Source organism: Gastrolobium bilobum, unplaced genomic scaffold (assembly GCF_033153095.1).
Source record: "Gastrolobium bilobum isolate Gb01-03AN ecotype WA unplaced genomic scaffold, APGP_CSIRO_Gbil_v1 utg9958, whole genome shotgun sequence".
In the NCBI taxonomy this organism is placed as follows: domain Eukaryota; kingdom Viridiplantae; phylum Streptophyta; class Magnoliopsida; order Fabales; family Fabaceae; genus Gastrolobium; species Gastrolobium bilobum.
In genome coordinates, this window is record NW_026897897.1 from 13368 (window position 1) to 38870 (window position 25503).

Sequence of the window (25503 nt, forward strand, 5' to 3'; positions counted from 1 at the left end):
TTTAATGTAGGAGTATTAATTAATTTAATTTAATTTATGTTAAGTTAAATTATTTTTAACTGTTAAGTAATTTAATTTAATTTACGAGTGTTAATGAATTAAATTAAATTTATGTTTGTTAATTAATTTAGTTTAATTTAGTCTATATTAATTTAAAGTATTTTAGAACTGTTAATTAATTAAATTAGTCTATATATTTTCGCCCATTATAATAGACTAATACAATTAATGAATCATTGTCCTCACTCATTTTGAAAAAATTTGGGTGAAAAAAAGATGCAACTTCAGATGATTATTTATTGAACAATGTGAGAAATGAAATGTAAAAAAAAGAAGACAACAGAAATTAACAAACAGAAATGAAATGTAACCCTCATTGATGCATGAAATGGGAGTGGAAGTGGTGAATTTATTAAACTAAAAATGCTGGACTACTTAAAATCTGACACATAATATGCTATGTAGAACAACGAGTATGGCAGAAAAGCTGACACATAAAATGCTATGCAGCACAGCAAGTTTGACACATGTAAGAAAAACTGACACATAATATGCTATGCAGGATGCAGCATAGCGAGTTTGACACGTGTTAGAAAATCTGACATGTAAAACGCCAAGCTGCCTAGCAATGTAGGCAGCGTGGCAGAAGCTGTCTGTAATGTAATCTCGTTATACTATGCAGCGACTTATGTAACATGAATATGCTATCACGTGTGCACACCTAACTCGCTAGTTGTTATAGCGAGTTAGGTGACGTGACATTTTACAAAAAAAATTTCAATCCATGATATTCGAATAATTTTTTATAAGTAGTATGGCATTTGGTTCATTGTCCCTTGTGGTTTAGCTAGTGTTTACTAATGTGGCTAGCCTCGTACTTATCTTATTAAAATGCGTTGTGAAAAGCATCACGCAATAAATTCATGCCCTCTTTTCCACGTAATATTCCAACCATTTTACGTCAGGTGTATGGAATTGTAATTTTAAGTAGGGGTGTGCATGGAGCGGTTTGGTTCGGTTATTGTCAAAAACCAAACCAAACTAGTTTTAAACGGTTTGGATTTTAAACCAAACCAATTTTTTTTAAAAAAATCGGTTTTTAATTTGTCCAAACCGGTTTAAAACCGGTTTGTGGTTTATAACCGATTTTGAATTAAAACCGGTTTAAACCGGTTTTAAATCAAAACCGGTTATGAACCATAAACCGGTTATCAAATTCAAAACAGGTTTTTTAACAAATTGAAAATCGATTTTTGATAGATTGTGCTATTTTTATAAGTAATCGTTTGTTTCTCCTGGTTATAGGTAGTTAACCAACTATTTCTTGCAAGAATCTTCATTATTTTAGAACTCTCGCGACGAAATAATTTTATCATAAATGCCGAAACATATTCATAAATAACTCCACCCACCACTTTCATAAAAAAAACTCGAAAACCCAACACACACACTGCATGCTTCCGAGACTTATTTAATAATTACGGTGAATTTGAAAGAGACCACCAAGACCAAGGTAGCACTAGCCGAGTCTCTCTAGCGGTTGAGCAACAGTGAAACAACCAGCTTCTCTCATGCGTTGGAACTCTCACAAAAAAAATATATTTATCAAAATTTTCCATGAAACACATTTCATTTGGAAACTTTTGACGGAAAAAACATATTCATAAAAATTTTATGACGAACAATATTTCAATAAAATTTTATGACGAACAATATTTTTCGTCAAAATGTTTTATAAAAAAAAATTTCGTCAAAAAATTTGAGGGAAATGATTGGAGGGAATTTAGATTTCGTAAAGAACTTTGACAAAAAAAATTTCCGTCAGAAATTTTTATAGAAATATTTTCCATAAAAAAAGTTTCTGAAATATTTTTCGTCGAATTTTTTACGTAAATATTTTTTAAAAGTTTCGCTGTAAATGTGTTTTGTTGAAAATTTTGTTGGAAATATTTTTTGTTGAAAATTTGGACGGAAATATTTTTCGTAAAAAAATTTGACGAAATTATTTTCTGTCAATTTTTTTATGAAAATGTGTTTCGTAAAAAATTTTTACAGAATTATTTTTCGTTCAAATGTTTGACAGAATTGTTTCTGTCGAAAGTTTCGACGGAATTTAGATTCTATCAAGAATTTTGACTGAAATATTTTGTCCCTCAAAAATTTATGTCAGTAATTATCTTGTTCTGTCTCTAGTTTCGACGAATTTTTTTTTCGTCTCTATTTTGTACGTAATATGTTTTTTGTCAAAATTTTCGACGAAATATTTTTCTTCGATAAATTTTGTTAGTATTTGAGACTTTTCTAATAATGTCACATTTAAAAATGATTCATATTTATGTAATTTTCACATTTTAATGTTAAGGATAAAAGATAATACTTATTTGTTCTTTAATTGTAAAATAGTTTGGTTATGGATAATCATGGATAACCAATTATTTTTATGGTTTGGTAAATAACCAGTTTATAAAATAAAATGCAGTTTCATATGAAACCCGTTTTTAAAAATAACCGGTTTTTAAAATATGAAGCGGTTTGGTTATGGATCGGTTTGGTTCTTTTGGACATTTTGCACATCCCTAATTTTAAGGAATAGGAACATAAATGGAATAAAATAAATTAGCAGGATAAAGCTCTAAATTACTTGATCATATATTACGTGGTGCACCAACTCTCACAAAAATTAAACCTATTAAGTAAAGGCATATGGAATTGTAATATTCAACCATTTTACGACAGGTGTATGGAATTGTAATTTTAAGGAATAGGAACATAAATGGAATAAAATAAATTAGAAGGATGAAGCTCTAAATTACTTGATCATAGACTTTTTTTTTTGGTATCCTCTTGATCATAGACTTTAATATTACGTGGTGCACCAACTCTCCCAAAAATTAAATCTATTAAGGTACACGAATGATTATATCATATCTTTTATCATATCCTTTATTATTACCAATACTTTTACTATATCTTAAAAGTTTAATTAATTATGCCTAATAAATCCTGTACCCGTATAAGAAAAATGAACGTAAGAATCCAATAGCATTGATGCAGAAAAAAGCGGTAGATAACTTTTGTCCGAGATGAATGAATGCACTCTCGTTTAAACATATTATAATAAATGCAAAAGCATTATCAATTTTGCATTTATCAAAACAAAATTTCTCTCGTACTTAAGTATCTTAAAGGAATCTCAACTCAATAGAGCTATAAACTGAATTCCATTAACATTGTAATGTCTGAAATGTCTGAATTCACTGAGGATTGGGAGGACGACTATTGGCAGAAGAGACCCTGGAGCCCCATTCAAGCAATTCTTTGCTGGTGTCATCCTTGTGAGCTATCACTTCAATGAAGCATAATGAGTCCTTCTTAGGTCCTGTTGCTGTCTGAATTGCTTCAACAAGCTCCTCTTCACATGTGACCTGTGCAACAAAGCAAAATATAAAATAATTTATTATCAGCACTTTACCATGTTAACAAAAATGAACTTTTGAGAATAATGTATTATATTAAGAAGGGCACCTTAGTGGTCCAGCATTTTCCTTCACCATTATCGATTGCATCAACCAAGGCAGTGTAATTCCAGTTCTTAATCACATTGTATGGCCCATCATGAATTTCAACTTCAATTGTGTATCCACCATTGTTTATTAGGAAGATTATACTCTTCTGCCCACATCGCAGCATTGTGGATACATCCTGGGCTGTCACCTGCAAAAAATTTATAAAGCAAGATAAAAACACTATCATCAGTTAAAAAATTGTTGAGTGAAAAAAAATAAAATAAAATAAAACTGTGCCTAGAAAAATTTTAACTACTACATAAAATGAAATTTATTTTGATTGAAATCATGCTTAAGTAGTTATGCAAGACAAACCTGAAAGCTTCCATCACCAATGCAAGCAATCACTCGCTTCTCAGGGACAGCCTGTGCATAACCAAGAGTTGCACCAACCGACCATCCGATTGATCCATATTGCATTTGGAACTCATACCTGTCAACATATCTTTTTAATCAAAACTAAAAACACTAACAAAAAAGTATAATCACAAATCACATTCTCTCGGATACTTACCCACATCCTTTTGGCAATTTCAGCTTTTGGCAATTAAACCATGAGTCCCCTGTCTCAGCAATTACTGCTGTTTCACCGGACAGCAAGTTTTGTATATGTTGAAACAGAACATTAACCCTCAAAGGTTCTCGAGGTTCAGACTTCACAGGATGGCCATCTGGAACAAATATCCTGTAGTAATTTTCATATGCAGTGTTGTTGTGTGTGAGACGCTTTGCAAGTGCTTTCAGGAAATCCTTCATCAGAACACACCCAAATGCAGGCCCATTTCCAATGACAACCCGGTCAGGTTGCACAATGATAGCCTTCTCTTTCTTGAGAAGAAGTGAGTACCCAACAGAACTGTAATCATTGAAAATGGGTCCAGCAAACAAGTAAGCATCAGCAGATTCCACAATCTCAGCACAGAAAGCAGTACTGACAGCACCCCAGAAAGTTCCAATGAAGTGTTGGTGTGTCTCAGGAACTAGTCCCTTAGCTGATGGCATAACAGCAAATGCATAACCACATGATTCGGCAAGTTCAACAAATGCATCACAAGCCTTAGCCACCCTCAGTTTAGGACCACCAATGAGTACAGGCTTCACTGCCTTGTTTAAGAACGCTGCCGCAGCCTCCACAGCTGCCTCCAACCCCATCTTATTACTCAATCTGCAAAACACCAATGTATAAATAAATAAACATCAACATAAATAAAAAAATAAAAAATAAAAATCAAATGAGACTAAACTAATCAATAACATTCCCCATGATTGGATTCTTCACAAAACCACAGGAGATTAAAATATTCAAAATAAAATAAAATAAAACGTTACCTTGGAGTTAAAGAAAACGGAACAGGGTCACGAGTGAAAGTGGGGTGAGGAATGGCAGGCAAGTTACAACTGATACTAATAAAAACAGGCTTGCTTTCTTTGAGTGAGGTTGAAATTGCAGTATCAATCATATCATGAGCATCTTCCAAGTTATTCACCACAGCCTATCAAATAAACCAATATTACTATAACCATTTAACTCAATCAATAAACTCCACGTCCACCAAGAAATTAAAATTAATAATAATAATAATAATAATAATAATAATAAGAGTAAACATCCTTTTTGGTCGCTGGCAATATCTACGAAATCCTTTTTAGTCCCTGACAATAAAAAAGGACCAAATTGGTCCCTAAAATTATAAAAAAGGGCCACATTAGTCCTTATGTCAACTCCTCCGTCACTAACGTAGCCCTTTTTTCATACTTTTAGAGACCAATTTGGTCCTTTTTTATTGGCAGGAATTAAAAAAGATTTCTTAAATATTACCACGGACAAAAAAGAGTGTTTACTCTAATAATATCCGTAATCTATTTAGGCATCTTCATTGACCTTAGATCAGAATAATACATTCTTTATTGGGGAAGGTTTACTACTGTTGCTATCAATTGGATCAATTTAAAATCACCTCTTGAAAAATAAAATTTTCAATTGATTTAATAATAACCAATAATAAGTATAAAAAAAAAACACTAATATTGAAAAAGAAAAAGAAAAAAGAGTTGAGATATTAACCTGGAAGCAAGTAACTGTTTGAAAGCACCTGAGTTCTTGGCTGAAATCGGGTAACCCGATCGTGTGGTGGAGGATCCTGTTGGTGCCAAAGTCGTTAGAGTTGGGACCACCAACGATGCAGATCAACGGCAGGTTCTCACTGTAAGCTCCGGCAACGGCATTGATCAAGCTGAGGCCACCGACGGTGAACGTCACGACGCAGGCGCCGACGCCGCGGGAGCGAGCGTAGCCATCGGCGGCGTACCCGGCGTTGAGCTCGTTGCAGCAGCCGATGACGTTGAGCTGCGGCTCGGCGATGAGGTGGTCGAGGAGCGTGAGGTTGAAGTCGCCGGGAACGGAGAACACGTCGGTGACGCCAACCTGGACGAGGCGGCGTGCAAGGTGGCGGCCTAGGGTGGCGTCGGAGAAGGTAATCAACGACGACGGAACAGAGTGTTGGATGGTCGATGCGGTGCCGTTTGGAGGACACCCTACGTGGTTGCTGGCAGGCTTACACGTGTCAAGAGATCCAAGTTTTGTGTCCATCGCGGAGAATGAGAAATGGGAAAGTTAATGAAGAGTGTGAATGAGAAATGGAAGAAGTTATAAGCTTGAGAATGAGAAAGACTTTTATGTGTTATGAAATGTGTTTTGAGATATGAAGAAAGAAAGAAAGGGAAGAGGGTTTATTTATAAAGGTATGTGTCGTGGTTCACTTGGAGAGTGGGAAAACGACGAGAAGAAGATGGAAGTTTGCGTTACGAGGGGCGGTTTCCGTTTTTACAAAGCGTGTTTCTCGAAACTAACAACCAAACAAACGGTATTGGCAATTTCTCATTTGATGGGTTTTTTTATTTTTTTATTTTAAAGGATTTATGAGAAGGATATTTTTATTACCACAAAAATCACTACCAAATCATTATCTACTTAATTATTTTTGAATCAGAACAAGAGAATGCTGAATTTTTTTTGAAAGAAGCAAATATACTGAATAGGTTGGTAATGAATTTTTTGTATAGTTAAAATATCTTCCTCACGATATATTATTGAAGTTGATTTTGACTGAAGTGGGGATCATACAGGAGGTGAGAGAATGAAAGCAGTCATAATCAATTATATAGGATTTGAAATACTACATTTTCGTTATAATTAAATGGATTAATATTTTCTCACGAGAAAAAATATTCTTTTTATATATACATAATAAATATGTAAGTTTTATTGAATTTTTTTTCTTTTTTTTCTTTTCAATTAAATCCGTATATTTGTTATATGTGTAGAACTAAAATATTTTTTTATGTTAAAGAAGATATTAACCTTGATTACCATGTTGTATGTTACAGAGCGTGTTGTTGGTATTTTTTTCATTTGCTGAGAATTTTTACTTTTTGCTTTTATTTTAAAGGAGGACTTATTATTGGTGTTGATTTTGAATGAAATGCCCTACAGAAGCGTGTTGTTGGTATTTTTTCTTTTGCTGGGATGTTTTGTACTACAAGTGTATCAAACACCGGATGTGATGATGATATTTATACTATTTATTAAGAGTTTTATAAGAGTTATGTTGTAGGAAGATTGATTGTGTTATGTTATAGAGATTCGTTTTGAGTGCTCAAATAATACGTTTTATAAGAGTTATGTTGTATGAATATATAATGAAAGAAAGAATGGAATGGAATAAGACCAAATAAAATAAAATAAAATTAGTGTATTATTCTTTAAATATTTATGGTATAAGTTATCTACATTCACTCCCAAAACGACGTCGTTTTGTTTTAAAAAATAAATAAAAAGACTATTATAACCCTGAAACAAATTATAATTACAAAAATATCTTGATTTTCGTCTTAAAATGACGTCGTTTTGAGCTCAATGTAAATAAGTTATCTATATTGACCGTAGAAAAAGAGAACCCATATTTATGATAAAATAAAAAAATATTTAATATTAATAAATTAATTTTATCTTGCACCCTGAAAATAAAAAGAAAAAGAAAGTAAGTTCATTACCACACGTTGTCTAATGACTGTTGTGATTTGTTTTGTTTTAATTTTTTTTTTCTGCGTTCTAGAGAGAGATGATGGGAAAGTAAGTTTACGTAAGTCATGTCATGGCTTTCCTCAATAAACGGCAAAATGAAGCTGAACTTCGCCTTTGGCAATGGATCGTATTCATATGGAAGATAATTATTTACAGGAGTCAATATTTTTTTTACTTTTATGGAAATCATTTAGAGGAGTCATTTAAATAATTAAATTATATATATGAGATCTCCCAATTAAATTATTTCAAATAGTAATTATTTTTAAATAATAAAATATTTTTTCAAAATAATCTTAATTAGTGGATTATAATTTGTCCTTAAATATTTGACTTTTAATATTTTTCAAATTTTTTTTATAGAAAATTAAGATCCGATGAAAATTCACTTTTATAATTCGTAGTGTTCATTAATATTGAAATCCTCCAAGCTTTAATGCAAAGTTGTAATTTTAAAAAAGTATACATAATGTTATTGAGAATACTGTACAAATTATAGGGCCTTGTATCAACTTCTGTCGTGATTGACTATGTTACACTGACACCGACACGGGATATAGGATATGACACGACACGTTAATTTTAAAAATTATTAAATTCCGATACCTTAGAACACGTTTTGATATTATATAATATTTTTAATTTATGTAACGTATATTATATTTAGTATTCAATAATTTAACAAAAAAAGAGTTAAACTTATAATACCTATCAATTTTGCAAAGAAACACAAGATATCACAAATGTTTATATTAAACTCAATAAAATCGTAATCGTAATCTAACGAATCTAATGGTTGGAACTCAAAAACACAAGATATCACAATTGTTTATATCAACTTTGCAACGAGTATTGGAGTGTCAGGAAGTGTCGGATACGATACGTCAGGATTTTTGAAGTGTCGGTGCTTATTAGATGACTGGCAATGAGGTGAATCTGCATAGACAGTATTAATTATGGTAATTCAAAACTCAGATTGTTGTGAAAAAAAGTGTTGATCATTTGCGTGAAATGTTTTTTTTTTCTTGAAAAAAATTCATTTTAAAAATATTTGTCATAGGCTGTTTGAATATAAAATAAGTTAATTTTATTTTTTAAATTTACCTACCAATTCATTTGTAACTCGATTAATACGGTGTCGCACTACAAATTAAAGCGAAAAAACTCTTTCTATAAAATTGTTAAAGACCCTATAAATTTGAAATCACTCGATTAATTCACATGCTAGATGATAAAAGTTAATGACAAGTTAAAAACAAATTCAAAATAAGCTTATTGTTGCACTTTTACCCTACGGTAGTCTGTTACCAACCTGTTGCACAAATTGAAAAAAATAATTCAAAGAAAAATTGCTACGTCAATCAAAAGTGTCAATGTTGGACCAATTTCGTGGCTACGAAGAAAAGGGTGTTAATTGGTCAAACATAAGTAATCTTTTGGTGGACTCGGGGTCCCACTTGCATTGCAGGGATAGGCGTTGGATGTTGGAATCAACGTGCTTAAGAAAACAAAGTACTTAGTAAAGGAACAGAGAAAGGTTGGTCACTTGTGCATAGTCCAAAAAAAGAGTAAAGAAAATCATTAAATGGAGTCCATTGGTTTGGCGTGTATAAGAAAACCAGGAGAGAGTTGCTGGTAATTGAATAATTAAATCCAGTGAAAACTCAGCAGGTTTTTGATCAATTGGGACGTAGGCACGTGACTGTGGCGTGCATCATGTTCATGCATGCATGCATGCATGAAAGTGCAACACGTTGTGTCTCTCATGTGGCTCTCGAGATGTGAATATTTCCAAGAAGGAACCTCTGCCATGATTGCTGCCGATGTCGACTAAACTTATAACCAATTTTGATATGTCACGATGCCAATTCACGTGACTCTCACACATCACCTCTTAAAAAAGAGAAACATAAAGTAACCAGGCAACGGGTATAGTAATTAAATATAACACTTTGTTTATGTTACCAACTCTCGTGTTCAAAATATTCACAATTTTTTTGTAAGAGTTTAAGATTAATATTCATAAAGTTCCTTTAAAATCTACTTAATTTTGAAATCGATTTTTGCTTATAGATTTTCATTAGTATGTCATTTTTAGAGAAAAACATCATGTTAAAGTTAACTTGTTTCACTACCAGAAAATTCAGAATCAGCGAGGGAACATATCCCTCGCAAAATCGCTAAATTCCCTTGCAAAAACGGTCTGCGACAGAACTTGCGCGGGAAAAGGTTTGTCGTTAAAAGTATTTGCGAGGAAAATTTGTGGAAACAAAATTTCCTCGCAAATTGCTAGGAAAATTTTCCCACACAAAAAACTACATTTTTTTGTCGCGAACAGCAGACTCCGCTACAGTGTTATTTCGTCGCAGGTTGTGACGAAATTTGAAGAAAAAATTTCCATCGCAAGTTTTCAAGGGAATGTTGTAAATTTTCCTCGCAATATGTTGCCGAAACTGCGACAGAAAAACTAAATCCGCCGCGGAATTTGCAAGGGAATTTATAAAATTTTTGTCGCAATAGGCTGCGAAATTTGCGACAGAAAACAAAAAGAACTCGCCGTAGAATTTGCAAGGGAATTTTAAAATTTCCCTCGCAAAAGGCTGTGAACTTTGCGACGAAAATATTAAAATTTCCCTTGCAAATTTAGGAATTAAAAAAAATAAAAAATTTAAATAATGTACTAAAAGCTTGTTAATTTTTCTATAAACAGCAAGGGTTCCAAATGAACATAAATACACAACTGAGCAACAGTAATCCTAAAAAATACTGGATAAATAACTGAATTAAAATCAACAGGTGTATCAACAAAAGTGAGCAACAACAATCCTAAAAAATAAATAAAACAAATAAAAATAACTGAAATGTCTCTAAAGTCATAAATAGAATAAAACATACAAAAAAAAACTAGTATGCCTCTAAAGTCCTAATTAACAAAGTCATCATCATCATCATGGTCATTATCCGGCGTCGGTCCCTTCATCTTCTCGCAGTTGTCTTCCTTCTCCTGCATTAAAAGCCGGAGTTGTTCCTGCATTTGTTTCATGATGTCTACTTGCTGAGTCAACTGCTCTGTCGCAGCATGCAGTTGCTCCTCAAGCTGGGACGTCTTCAGTTGATTCTCTAGCTGGGACGACCTCATCCTTTTAAGCTAATTTACGAATACATTATTATAAAACAATTTTATGCTTAATATAAAGACAATAGAGATTGAAAACATAAAAGAATTAACTATAATTTGAGTTTACCTGCAGAAACACTTCCAGCCTGGGAAAAAGGATCGCTTACTAGGCTTCAGCCGGCTCACATATCCTCCAAGCCCTACCACCCTTCCTTTCTTTTTGAATCCACTTGCAGCTGTAATGAACATGCTCCCATTATCGGAATAGGATGAGCTGGATTGACCGTCTGTCGCCTGTGTAGACCTCTCCTCATCAAGCTTTTGATAGGTTTCCTACAAGTAAAGAAAAACCAGCACACATGTGGACATGCAAAACATGACATAAACCCTCACAGGTATGGGTGTTAACGGGCCGAGTTGAGCCGAGCTTTGGTCTTAAAAGGCTAAGCCTGTGATTAAATGTGTCGGCCTTACCAAGCCTGTTACCTGTTACGAATATAATTATCGGCATGTGGCCTGCCTTATTTACAAAAAATAAAAGCCTGATTTTGCCTATTAGCCTGTTAGAAAAAATAAGACAGTAAAAATTTATCCAAACAAAATATACAATCAACAACACTAGTAATTCCATAAATATTCATAAATTCAATGTATATCGAAACAACATAATATAGAACAAATTCATTCAAAAAGTCTGTTTAACTAATAAAATAGGGGTGAAATGGATTGAGAGGAGAGAGAGGGCTATTACAAATAGTATAAAAAATATAAATAAAAATAAAAATTAATATACTAGGCCAGCCTGAGAGACTCCAAGGCCGAGCTTTTGAATTTGAGCCTGAGGCCATTTTACTAAACGATCTTTTATACAAGTCCAAGCCTGGTTCCAACAACCAATATTAGTCATGTAAGCATGAGCCTTAACGAGCCGAGTCAAAGGCCCCTGGCTCGTTTATCACTCCTACTCACAGGGAAAATAAACGTCAAACAATAAATGCTCAAACTGCTATTTGCTCTGCTCTCGGGTTTAACCATCGCTTTTGCCCAGTTTCAGACTGTTGGGAATTGGTTCGCTGGAAGGTAGCGTAATCAACTTTTTCCTGCGGCACTTCCCCAGAAGCCTCCTGGAAATACAAATGATAATCATTCATTCATTAGTTGCATTTACAAATTGTTGACTACCGAAATAGAAAACAATTAATACTTACTATCTTTTTCCGATGCTTGCTAATTGTAATCGACCCTCCAACATATGTAGCTCCTCGCTGATTGGCCCTATTTAGCTAATTTTGCTCAGATCTCTTTTGAAAGTCAGGGCAGTTCTTCCATTTTTCTTTCAATTGTGTTTTTACATTGTCACGACACCATTCATTTTTTCCGATGTCATATCTTACTTTGTGCATTCTATCAGGGAACCATGTAGTGGCTTTTGAATACCAAGCTCTCGCCAGGTTTTGGCGATCCTCGGTCAGCCACCTATAATGATCCTGTAAATTGCCAATTGTTTTGATTAGCGCATAATTTGGTGACAAAAGTGTAGTTAATATATATTTTTGTAATAAAACATTAGCAATAATGAGATATACATAACTTACCAAGAATTCATTCAACCAACCAGTGTGAACGGGCTCAGGAATTTCTTTCCAGGTGCTCCATGGCTGAGTAAAGTTACGGAATATTTGATCGTCTATGAAATCCTTGATCTCATCATATGGCTCAAACCTGACAACATTAAATCAATTTATTTTATTATAACAATTGAACAGGCATGAAGTCATATTAATACATTATTAGTAATAATTAAAACTTACTCCGTAGTGCCTAAAGGACGAACCCATATACTCCCGGTCTGTGTTTTTAGTACAACAAAAGAGCTTAAAGAAACAATAACTCAAATCAGTCGGACGATTCCTGTTCTGCGAATTCTTCTTGCCCACCTTCCTCTGGAGTCTCATAATCGTCGAATTCAAGCTCACTATCTGAATACATCTCTGGTTCCTCATCGTCTGATTCCTCATTGTCCAATTCAACAGGAATTAATTGTAACTCTGCAATGGAATCAAAAAGATTGCTTGACACATCATCCTCTGCAACATTTATGGGAAGTTCATGTTCCCTATAATCTTGAAATGGATCAGTCACGTCATTTGAGTCTGACTCGATGGACTTGCGGATAATATTTCGGGCTTTGGTATTTATAACTCCTCTCTATCCTTGTTGGGATGTAGGGTATAATGTGTAAATAACTTGTTATGCCTGTTGAGCAAGTATAAATGGTTCATAACCCATTGTATAACTCCTCGACCAATTAACCTAAATATTTCCATACTGGTCCACTTTTGTCCCACGTGAGGTGTTATCAAACCAATCGCATTTAATCAGAGTAACTGACTTGCCCGACTTGTAATCCAATTGAATGATATCAACTAACTTCTCATAGATATCAATTTTTTTTGGAAGATGTGCCTCTCCTACTTGATGTATATCGAGGTTTGATTGATCATCAAGATGTACTATAGTCTTTGAAGGTTTTTACAAGCTATTCTTGTTACTTCCAATTTCACTACTTTCGTTCTAGAATTGTAGTGCATTTCATCACTAAGTTAGACTTAAAAGAGATAATAAACATAACAAAATAATCATCAACAAAATATAATAGTTGGACATAATAAACAACTTGACATAATCAAAAGCTGCTCATAGAAATAACCAACACAAAATAAAACAACCAAAATGTCAAACTGCCCAAATAGCCTCTGACCAGGGGAAAAAGAGATAGGGAAATAAACATAACCACCAGAAAGAATCAACAAGAATTTCAAATCATTAAGAGCCTGAATCTACACAAAAGTGCATAACCATCTCTCATATATCTGCTTTAAGAACAATCCAACACAACCAATATAACAACATTAAATCAATTGTTCCTACATTAAAATCACTTCTAAAGTCAATTGAAAGAGTCTAAGTCATATTGATATAAAAATGCAAGCTACTCTTATTCAAAACCTTAAACAAAAAAAAATCCCAAATTTTGATTTCTTCAGAATCTTCCTGGATAAATAATAGATACCCAAAACCTAGAATATATCTTATCACATATATCAGTGCAAATTTCAGTCATACCCTTAAATTTCCCAAATATTTTTAAAAAAAGAAATAAAGAAAAAAAATCTGAGGTCGTTAATCCCTAGCCTTTTCAATTCAAGCATTGCATGCTGTTTTGTTGCCACAAAAAAAATTAGGTTCAAAGTCAAAATTTTCCCTAAAAAATGAATGAATACATAAAAAATAATTAAAAAAGGATTATTGTATTGTTTGACCGATTTGGTAGTGATTAACAATTGGAAGCAGAGAGAGAAATGGAAGAGGAAGAGAGGAACCTAGAGTGGGTGAAGACCAGCTTTGAGTTCACGAGCTTATCGCTCTTCGGCTTCTTTAGGGAAACAATGAAAGTTAGAGATAAGAAAAACAAAAAGTTAGAGAAAAAAGGTCGAACCTTCAACGGTGCAGAGACGAGGATGGAGGGCAATAGGAAGAAGAGGGCAACAACAGCCAACGGTGCAAAGACGGGGATGGAGGGAAACAACGGTCGACGTTTCAGAGACAAGGATGGAGGGCAACAAGAAGAAATGCAAGGGGGTGAAAAGTGAAAGTGAAAACGAAAAGGGGAAGAGTCAAATTTTTTAACCTAACTCTTCCATTGAAAGGGAAAAATATAATATTTCGTCACAACATTAATGAAGGTTTTGTGAGGGACTATACATTTTTCCCTCGTAGTCTCATTAAAATCGATCATAATTGCAAGGGATTTTACATTTCCCTTGCAAAAGTGTGCCTACATATATATATTTCATATTTTTAAAATTCACAGGCTCATTATGTTTCCCTCCAAACTTAATTAATTTCTCTCCCACTTCACTAAGAAATTTATAAATTTAAAAGTTTCGCCAATTTTCTTGTTGGTAAACATAGGATTACAAAAAATTAAAATTATATATATATATATATATATATATATATATATATATATATATATAGATAAACTTCACTTACCAATTACACTGATGTTATTAACATTATTTGGATAGCCAAATGAAAAATTAAAATTATATATAATTTATCCCTGACATATATTACATGACCAACAAACCACGCGTTTTTGTTATGGAATTATTTTTTTCCAAGCTTTTTAAAATATATAAATGCTATTCAAATTAAGTTGTTATTGTGCTTATGAACACATTTTTTTTTTGAAACATGATTATCAACAATATAAATATTGCAGAATCTTTAACTCCTTTTAATTATAATTTACCATTATTAATGCTTCCTTGTTAATTTATTTTATCTCTATTTAGTTTCAGAATATCCATTTATAATTTTATCATTAAAATGATTTTCATAAAAAATATCGTATTCTTACCAAAACATGTAGACTTTTATAATTTTATAATAACGTTGAATTTCTTGTACCTATGCATGTAGATATTTTTTACTACCTACAGCAGAATTCTGCACACAAATCACTACGGTTTGGAATTTATGGTGATGCTACAGACCTCCAACCAGAAAAGCCACCGTTAAATATGAAGAATCATGAGTCAGGAATATGCCAACAAAATCTCAGCTCGATCCGACGATAGATGAAGGAGATATCGAACAATGATCAAAGACTGCTTCTTCCTTTCTTAAATTAGCCTATTTTCTGAAAGGATATTTTCTCTCTCTTTTCTCTTGTCGTGATTGATTTCGCTTCTACTCTTGTAATCAAAATGTAACTCACACACATTCAAAGTATATATATATATATATATATGGGTAAGGATCATTTTACACCAGTGTAAGTTACACTCTTAATCTTAGCCGTTAATCCCACTTATATCTAAGGGCTCTAATTTTTTAGTAATGTGAGCCATTAGATATAACAATGGTCAAGATTGAGTGTAAGACTTCTAACTCTTACACCGGTGTAAGAATATCCTGCCTATATATATATGAGTGTCACTTTTCATTCTTTTGTACAGTGATGACGATAAGGGTGGATGGAGCATGTCTATTTCAGACATTTCCCTCTTATTCTCACTCACACTCGTACAATTGCACGTGCTAAATGATGTTCTTTTGCATAACTCCAGAATATGTAAACAATTGAAGAATATGAAGAGACAACACAATCCCAATAGTAACATTAAATAAATAACTCAACAATAAGTTATACCAAAAACTGAAGAGTAACAAGCTCCTGTCCAATATGTATTCCAACTACCAGAAGTTACAACTCAAAATCACAGTGGTCAAGTTAATTAAATACAAGATAGGAGGACACTGACTAATTTTGAGGACAATCCAATGGTACCACATTGCCTGAAACAGAGCAGAAATATTAACATCCTCTGTTTGCAGTTGAACGAATCCCTCAAGAGCTTCAATCAACAAACTGACCGTTAGATATGAAGTATAATGAGTGTATTTTTGAATTTTGCGAGGGAATATACTCCCTCGCAAATTGCTAGGGAAATTGTGAGGGAAATTATGAATTTTGAGTTGTAATTTTTTGTCCTAGATCTTGCGAGGGAACTTCTGTCGTCAATATTTTCCCTCACTAGTTTCCGTAACAGACTTGTGATGTTTGTAAGGGATTTAATTTCTCTCGCAAATTGCGACGAATTCTGCGACCGATCAGCAACGGGTTCTGCGCCCGAACTGAAATTGCGACAGAAAATTCCCTCGCAAATTATGATGTAGTAACAGAAAATTGAAGAAATTTCCGTTGCAATTGTCTTTCCCTCACAAATTCCGTCACAGTTTGCAAGGGAATTTTTCCCTCACAAATTTCCCTCGCTATTCGCAACTTTTCTAGTCATTTTCTTGTATCAAAATATCAAAGAATAAAAAATAAAACTTGCCTCTAATATGAATAAATGGAATGCATTTACTTTTAAACTGCTAAGTAATTCAAGATCATAATATGTTTAGGTTAAATTAAGAGTATATATTCTTTTTTTTTGGTAAACAAGAGTATATATTCTAATTTGTTCATCTTAAAAATAACTCACTCTAGAAGAGTTTTTTTCCCAGTAATAAATGATATTATAAACATTTATTAAACTTGCAACAAATCTTGGCTTTAGAATATGAAAATTTCATTATTTTTCTTAAACTTTGGTAACACACACTCTTAACCTAATAAATGAAAACTATTACAATAAAGCATTGCATCTTATAATCAATCGAGTGAAGATTTTGATAATAGATGATGGGTTTAAGTGGAAAAAAAGCTTCAATTTAATAAAGTAAAAAAACTATATAAGATCCCTAGGGGTGTAAATAGCCTAGGCTATGCTTTGGATTAAATAGGTCAGGTCTGTATAAAAATATTGTCTTTGGCCTGGTCTAGCCTGTGTAGGCTCCAAATTACAAGTCTGACATAACCTATATTTAAAAAATAAAAGTCTTAGCCTACGCCTGTTTAAACCTATTAAACATTCAACAATTAAAAGAATAACTAAAATAATATTACTTTATTATTCAAAATTATTAAAATAATAATTTTATTTATTTTATTTAAAATAAATAAAATTATATAGACCGACTTGTAAACTTATACGCCCGACATGTACAAAAAAAACTTATGACCTATTTTCTAAATAGATTTTTTTAAAAGTCTAGACCTATTCTATTTTACTATTTGTAATATTCTAAGTCCGGCCTAATATCTGTAACCTAATCCATTTACCCCCTAACAAATTTTCTTAGAAAACGATGGATACACCGGATTCAAATTCATTAAATTATATCTTTGAGGTGGTTCCAGCTGAAAATGTAACTTCTTTTTTGTGGTGGGGGTGGGGGTGGGTGGTTGGTTCAAATTCACCAAATATTAAAGCAAATGTTATTTTACATATATAATTGCAGCCTGCAAGAATGGCCAAGTCCATCAAGCCATATATAGTCGTTCCAACAGGATTTCAAGTCAAACCATCTAGTGCCACCACTCGTTAATGTAAGGTGAAAATAAACTTCTTTCTCTTAGATGGCAAAAATACTTCATTCTTTAACTATACAATGAGGATTCTACCTCTCTACTCAAAAGGCTAGATCAAAACTAGTCAAGCATAGTGGCAGTGTCAAAAACTTATAAAACTATAAATTGTTGTGCGGTTGACCTGGTGCATGCACCAAACGTCCGTTTTGAAGTAGGTAAGCTGGAAAAGGAGCATGGCAGCTGCTAATATGTGATTTTAACCGTGGTATGTTTGGATGCGCACTTCTACATCTGTGGCACCTCAACTCCATAGTCAACAGCTTGTCATCATTTTTCAATATTGCTTTCCCATGTTTAGAGATCTCATCCATTACATCTACCGAGTCACGAAAGAAAGCAGTGTTAAATGAGTTCCAGTGCTTCTTATTCTTCAAATGTTTTGATTCAAAGTCCTGGCTAATGACATGTAAATGTAGTTGTCGCATTGATGGAGCCTGCAGAAGAGAGATACGTCCAGAAGGTTCAATATTGTATGTATAATGTATCAAGCAAAATATTTCACCAGCTGCCAAAAATTCAATTTACAAATGAGACACCTTAAAAATGCCCAACAAAACTAAAAAGCTTAACCATGGTATTGCAGTAACTTGTAGAAGCACATCCTCAACCCGACATTAACATGATTGAGTATATTTTATAATAGCTTATTTCTTCCACAATGTCAAATATAATTCTTTTAACCATTTTCCTTGGTGAATTAAAACCTTCGTCTTGAGTTATTGACTTAAAAACATGCTTAACCACAAAAGAAGTCGCTTTTAAACTTCCAAATTTTAATATGAATCCAATTCAGCCACCAGCTAACTCAATGGCGTTTTTTGATTGATAACATACATGTGCCAAAATCACACATCTTTATTTTATTTTCTTTTCTTTTTCTGGGTAGGTGAAGAGGAAAAATATTTCTTTAATATATACTCTGCATACCGAGTGATATCCAAGACGAAATACCAGAGAAGCATTCTCATGCAAGAACTTCTCAGCCCATTTCAAACCCACAGCATGTATCTTCTTCAATAACTGAAGGTGCTCGTTTTGGACATCTGCCAGACAATCAAGACCTCCAGTTCGTGTCAAAACCAGAATATGCTTCTGTGCCTAGAAAACACAAGTAAATTCAGTTTGTTACATTTGCAGAGTCACGCATGGCACGAAAAATGAAGAGGAAAGAAAAAGGAAAGGGACAAATTCAACCTTAGGATAAAGATCATTCAATACAACAACATCTTCTGAAATTTCAAGCAAGTCATCCTTGTGGTTTTCAGGATGCATTGCTATACGGTGAAGAGCTTGAGCCCATGATCCCCATGCCTTAATCATGCTACCATCAGTTCTTCCAGGCCCTAAATCTACCTTTTCATCCCTTGAATCAGTAAAGGTAGATCCAAAATCATCCTGATTTCCCTTGTATTTCTTGCTCTTTTCTGATCCATGATCAGCATCTCTCTTACTCTTTTGATCAGAATTTGTAAAATGATTTCTCGAATAACATTCAGACTGATCCTGTGACTCCAAAGACTTTTTTCTAAGGTTTTCATTTCTTCCCCCAGGTTGGTCTGCCTGGTTCCTCACAATTGATGCAAAACCTTCAAATAGTGAAGCATATGCATCTTGGAGAATTTTGCAGCCTTTACTATAATCATTTTTTAGACAATTTGGTCTTTGTGGGTTCATATTAGGTCCAAGAACATGTATTACATGGGTTACACCCTCTCTAGTAAACAACGGAGAAGATGAAGGTAGAGGGACAACAACAGCATTCCCAGGCGAAAGAGATTTTGCTTTTTCTTTGGTTGCAGAATCCAGTTCAGGACCTGCAGCATCAAAAATTGCTGCATTAACACCTCCACCTCCAGGTTTCAACCGCCTGCAAAGGATAGTTCGTTTAACCAAGAGAACATGTGAAAAGTGACAGGTTTATCTGAATGAAAATATTCTCCATCAGAATTTATTACATGTTTCTAAGAAAACAAGTGGGACCCAGGAAATAAGTCAGAATTAATGTGATCCACATCAATCAGGAAGCAAGCATTGGTATCAAGTGAAATAATTAAGAATCTATGGCCAAAACAAAATGGAGTTGAATTGATCGATTAGCAGCTGAAGTTGCACGACATAAGACAACAAAAATCAGTATATTCTTAACTGCTAGATAAGCTTTAATGTAGAATTTCATAATAAAACTACAGTCAACATAAATTTCCTTATGAGGGTTCATATAACAAGAGACTAAGGAAATCCTAAGAGATACGACATGGCTTACAATCTAACTAACAATTGCTACACATATTCACCTGGGTGAGGGATATCTCCTTGTATATTTATTGATTTCTACTTCAGTTTTATGGATTAATCTTTAAATGGAATTACGTTATTTGTATATACTGAAATCACAGAAGCTTACCAGTTGGCAGCATTAGCTATGACATTACAGCGCAAACCTCCCACGGAATAAAGGTGAGTAATGTCTCCAACATGGGTAAAGAACTTTTGGGCGTCAATATTTTTTTCTGCCGCTTTGGCTTTAACTAAGGAGAGAATTTTTGACTTATGAGTCAAGTCAACTAGGACAAGTCTGGCATTCCAAGTCTTACTCGAGAACTCTGCAACTTTCTCAACAATAATATCAGCTGCCTTCTCATGGTTGAATTGAAAATCAGATGTTGAAATAGATGGAAATGCCAGAGTGGGAGTATCACCCAGAGAAACTCGATTGGCATGGGAACCAGTAGAGTCAACTGCCTGGCCTTCCACTTCCGTTGACTCTAAGTTGGCATTATCTGGAATCGAGGGAATTTTTTCCATATCTTTGCAGCAGGAATCATTTTTCCCAGGTGTCTGGGAAGTGGAGTTTCCAATGCCATTCTTCCTAGATGCAGCATCAGCGGGGACGTCTGCCTTTTTTAGAAACTTCATTATACCAACTTGAATTTTGGAATCTGGATTCTTTTGGCCAAAGCAGCCATATGGAAGGTTATCTTGTGGCCCAAGTGTGCTGTATGTATTAATAGCATCTTTGACATCACTCTCACTCTGACAAAAAGTTATCCGGTTAAACCCTTCACTTAATTTGGGAAGCTCTTTCTTTTGAAGCATTCTATTCACAACCGCAGCAGCTTTTCCGCCCTGCAAATTTCCTTCATGCCCAGTCCGTTTGACAGATCGAGAAATACAAAGCTTAGCCGGAAGATCAAGTACAACAGCATGGACATCTATATGGGGTCCAACACCAAGCTTTACAAATTCTGTGCGCTGTTCTCTGTCAAGATTGCACCTGTCAATAAATACACTCTTCCCATCCTTCAATGCTGTAGCTGCACTGCTTAGGCACTGAGCTTTATTTCCTGCTTTACCATTTCCAATGGTGTCCTAAAGCAAAAGAAAAGTCAGTATAACTAACGTTAGGTAAGATTCAAAACCATTTTGGGTGATTTTTATCCCATCCTTTAGCGGAGGGGTTGAGGCAAAAGATGAGCCTCCAGTAGATATGTCTGAGTTGAGGGGGAGGGGAAAGGGAAGGTGGGCTGCGGGGTTCAAGTTTGAATGATAACTTTCCTTCTTCTACTTCTGATGTTTAAAATTTCAAATAAATCTTAAAAATTTACTACTTATTATCAAGAAATATAATATGTTAAAAGTATATTTTAACAATGATATTTAGATGAAATATGGAAACATGATTTAGAGTACAATAGCAATCTCTTGCAAATCCTCCAAATTGAGAAAACCAACAAAAATGGGTATTGGAGGGTTTAGCGAAAGTCCCTCATTTTCCTTCCTAATAAAATCTCCCACACGGTAGGAACATTTTCCCTTATCCTGCATCCAAACACACCCTAAAGCCCTCAAAGCAGGCAAGAACTGGCACACCCAAGAAAATACATCATTTGCCTAGAATCTTCCAAATACAAGCGCATATTTAACATGTCCAAGATCAAGATGAAGATCGAAAGGCATAACACACACCCTCGATTCATCTCAGAGTTATCAAGCAAACTAAAATGGTAAAATTCATCCAACTTCCATAAATTTCCCATGTCACTCTAACGCCCCATACTTGCTCCCATTCACAGTTATCTTATCAGTTACCATAATGAATACAAAAGCTAGAATGCTGATTCTCAAACTCAATGAGACATTTCATCAAACAAGTAAAAGGGGACGAAACTAAACCTGGCAAACGCGAACCCAAGAGCGTGTAGAGGAACGCATAACCTCTTCACAGAAGGTGGACTTCCCGCTCCCCGGTGCTCCCACTAAGATGACCAAAAGGGTCTTTCCCTCTGCGTCTAACACATTGACACACACACACACACACACACACACACACACACACAGAGACACAGTTATCAAAAGGGTTCCAATTTCCATGATTCATTTCACCAACAAATTAATGAAGGTTCTAGAAGGAAACCTTTGGGTCCAGAAGCTTCGTCCACGTCGATGTCCATCTTCGGATTCGAGCTTTTCATTCAGGATTATGTCACTGTCGCATGCGAGATTTTGGAGTTGTGACGGTTTTGGGGACAAGATGCCACGGGATAAAACATAGGTGCTTCTTTCTTTCTTTCTTTCTTTTTTATTCGCGAGTAGATGAATGCACTGATCTATGTGTAAAAGAATAACAATAACAATAACAATTAGAAATGTAAGAGTATATTGTTACTGTATATTAATTTTGTTTTTCCATACCTTAAAACTCATATTGAATCCTCCTAATCAATATTTTTAAGATCGAGATTTTATCTAAACTGGGAGGGGATAAAAAGATCATTAATAGTAAAATCAACACGAATAGTAAAATTGTAACTGTATATATATATATACAATATTAAAATTACATAAATAAATAATTTATCATATAATAATATTATATTAAGCTTTTTATTTAAAGTAAAAAATAATTTATCATATAATCCTTAATTGATAATTTTTTAATAATAATAATGTTAGTCCATCGTTACAATTTTATTATTTTTAATATACCATTATTATATAGTTAAACTTAAATCAATATTCTTTTTAATTATATGTTGGGGAACACTATGTCCTTCATTCGCAACTGGGACAAAATTGTGAATTGTAGCAACTTGCATACAAATTATAAATAAGGATATAATAGTAATATTGGAGGATTATATTGACAATTTTCTTTTTTATAATATGTTTTACTGTTACTCAAGAATGTCTTAATGTTAAGACATAATGTAATTTGTAAACAAAAAATTTGTAAATATAACATATCTTACTGTTACTCAAGAATGTTTTAACATTAAGACATAATGTAATTTGTAAACAAAAAATTTGTAAATATAAGATTTTCGTAATAATATAACATTAGGTGTGATTACCAACTTACAAATTACCCAAGTTGCTATTTATTTGTACGAGACTCCAACTTGCAAATAAAGTACAAATTCGACTTTCTACCAAAAAGAGAGAAAGTACAAATTAGGCTGCAACTCACACATGTGAGCGTGATTACCAACTTATTTTCTTATCATCACCATTCACCACCACCAGAAGCGCACACGAAAGAGACGAGATTCGCGTCAACTTGAACACACACGCAAATGCACATGTCAGCTCCTTATGATCCACCTCCCACCCTCTCGACGACCAATCTCGCGACGGAATCAGACGCACCCCTCGCGGCACCCTCCAGTGTGTCACCAGCGGCTCAGGATTCTTTTGGTACTAATGATTCAACATCTTGAACACTTCAATGGCTTCCGAAGTACGGAGAGGAACCTCTTCACCTTCGTTAAGACTCCTGCATGAGAAATTGGCCTCCGGCTGAGGATTTCTTCCCATGGAGCCTAGCCGCGCTCGATCCAGTTGTGCCTTCGGGCTTCATCTTCATTCTCTCTTTTTTTCTTTGAATCGCTGAAATAGTGGGATCTTCTGATTCCACCGATTTTATGAGTATAAACATTGATCCCAACCAATCTGCGAAGAAAACAATTCAATTTGCGATCCAACTCATTTAAATCAAAAAAACCGTAAGATAATATGATCTTACGATGTTGGACGTGATTATAACAAACATGCTTCTAATTACATATTAGAAGTTACAAAAGTTACACTTTATTCCTTTGGGAGTTCGGGAGTTATAAACATCCCTAATAATTTTATTTATAACACTCCCCTTTGGATGTCCATTAAGATAATGTACCTTATTAGGAAAAAATCCTATGGGAAAAAAATCATAGTGAAGAAAAAATAGTATACATTCTAATAATATGTGCTGCAAGCTGCCTCATGAAAAACCTTACCAGGAAAACAATAGGACAAAACCATGGTGAAGAAAAAAAGAGTGCAACACATATTTTTCTCCCCTGATTATAGCATCATTTAATGTCTCTGAGTCTACAAATCTTCTCATCCATCAGCTTCTCAAAAATTGAATTAGGCAATGTCTACCAAATTATCTCTTGACAAATTTGTTGAACGCTATTAAATAGTTGTGCTTCCACTTCCGATGGAAATCTTGTTTGGGATATGCCTTTCTGTGGTTCAAGTAAATATCTTGTATTATCCTAGTATCTTCATATCGGAGAAGAATTAAATCATGCTAACAGATTTACAAATAAGAAAGATAAAATGTAAGAATAAAGGGGAGAATATATAAAGTTCAAAAGTCAAACATCAACTTTAAAAATTTATAACTCCCCCCTTAGATGTTCACCATTTATTATCCACTTATAAGATTGCCTCGATTGAACTAAGATACGCCACCGAGAAATTTTTGTTAATTTTCATCGGGTTTAAATGAATATTTTAATTATGCCAATCGAGCTCACAACCATTAGGGTACTCACTGGTTGTGCTTTGTTCATATAAAATATCTTTAAAATATTTTCTATATAATTCAATAAATATTCTATTAAGGTGATTATACCACATACGTCTTTATTTCTTTAATTCATTTAATGATACTTGTAGTTCTTTCAACAAATCTTCCCAGAAATTTTTATATGTTTCAAGCATTTTGAATCCTTATGGAATTTTCATATAAATTTCACTATCGATCGAATGAACCATATAAATAGGCTATATTAACATCGTTATACGCATGCCAAATTTTCATGTATTGCCAGACTAATAAGATATCTGAAGGTAATGACATCCACTATAAGAGAATATATTTCATATAATAAATGTCAGGCTTTTGCGAAAATGATTGTGCTATAAGTTGTGTTTTATATCTTACGACTTCACTACATTTATGCACATTTGTACCCCACTGACTTTACACCTTCATGTGTTTGGATTATAGGTTCAAAAACTTTAAAATTGAATTGCATCTTTATATTTTGGCCAATTATGTTTCTATTTACATTCATCAACAAATTTAGCATCAAGACCCTCGTCTTGCTTCATTATTTCATTATTTACGAAAATATTGTCGACAACTATATCTTTACCGTTCTAACTTTTTCATGTAATGACATTACCAAGAGAGATCTCTTCATTTTCATTATTTTCAGGTACCTGAACCTCCCTCGAATTTTAATAAAAGTTATGTCTTCAATATTAACCGTTGTCTCCATATTATGACCATATTGATCATTTGCTCTTTTCCTCTTATCAAGGATTTTTATCCTTGGAACCAATCATTTTTTCATATTTTAAGCATAGTTTAGTTTCATTTTCTCTCATAGATTGTCTTGCTGGGACATCAATT

At 33.8% G+C, this 25503-nt stretch overlaps 2 protein-coding genes across 4 annotated transcripts; both read right to left on the minus strand.

Annotated features, from left to right (window-relative positions):
- Positions 1 to 3254: 3254 nt before the first annotated feature.
- On the minus strand, positions 3255 to 6156 carry LOC133311249 (pyruvate decarboxylase 2-like). Its single transcript, XM_061512265.1, has 6 exons — positions 5632 to 6156; positions 4896 to 5059; positions 4081 to 4731; positions 3882 to 3999; positions 3526 to 3714; positions 3255 to 3425 (listed from the first exon to the last, which is right to left on the minus strand). The coding sequence occupies exons 1-6, from the start codon at positions 6154 to 6156 to the stop codon at positions 3255 to 3257; spliced, it is 1818 nt and encodes a 605-aa protein (XP_061368249.1).
- Positions 6157 to 17699: 11543 nt separating this feature from the next.
- Positions 17700 to 22384, minus strand: LOC133311246 (transcription factor bHLH140). Of its 3 annotated transcripts, XM_061512260.1 has the most exons (7): positions 21990 to 22384; positions 20678 to 21185; positions 20221 to 20581; positions 19327 to 19683; positions 19011 to 19260; positions 18744 to 18914; positions 17700 to 18250 (listed from the first exon to the last, which is right to left on the minus strand). In XM_061512260.1, the coding sequence occupies exons 1-7, from the start codon at positions 22185 to 22187 to the stop codon at positions 17915 to 17917; spliced, it is 2181 nt and encodes a 726-aa protein (XP_061368244.1). In that variant the 5' UTR covers positions 22188 to 22384; the 3' UTR covers positions 17700 to 17914. The 3 variants fall into 3 exon arrangements, with proteins under 3 accessions (XP_061368244.1, XP_061368243.1, XP_061368242.1); XM_061512259.1 differs by having other exon boundaries at positions 19011 to 19683; positions 20221 to 21185; positions 21990 to 22105; positions 22231 to 22384; XM_061512258.1 differs by having other exon boundaries at positions 19011 to 19683; positions 20221 to 21185.
- Between the last annotated feature and the right edge of the window lie 3119 nt (positions 22385 to 25503).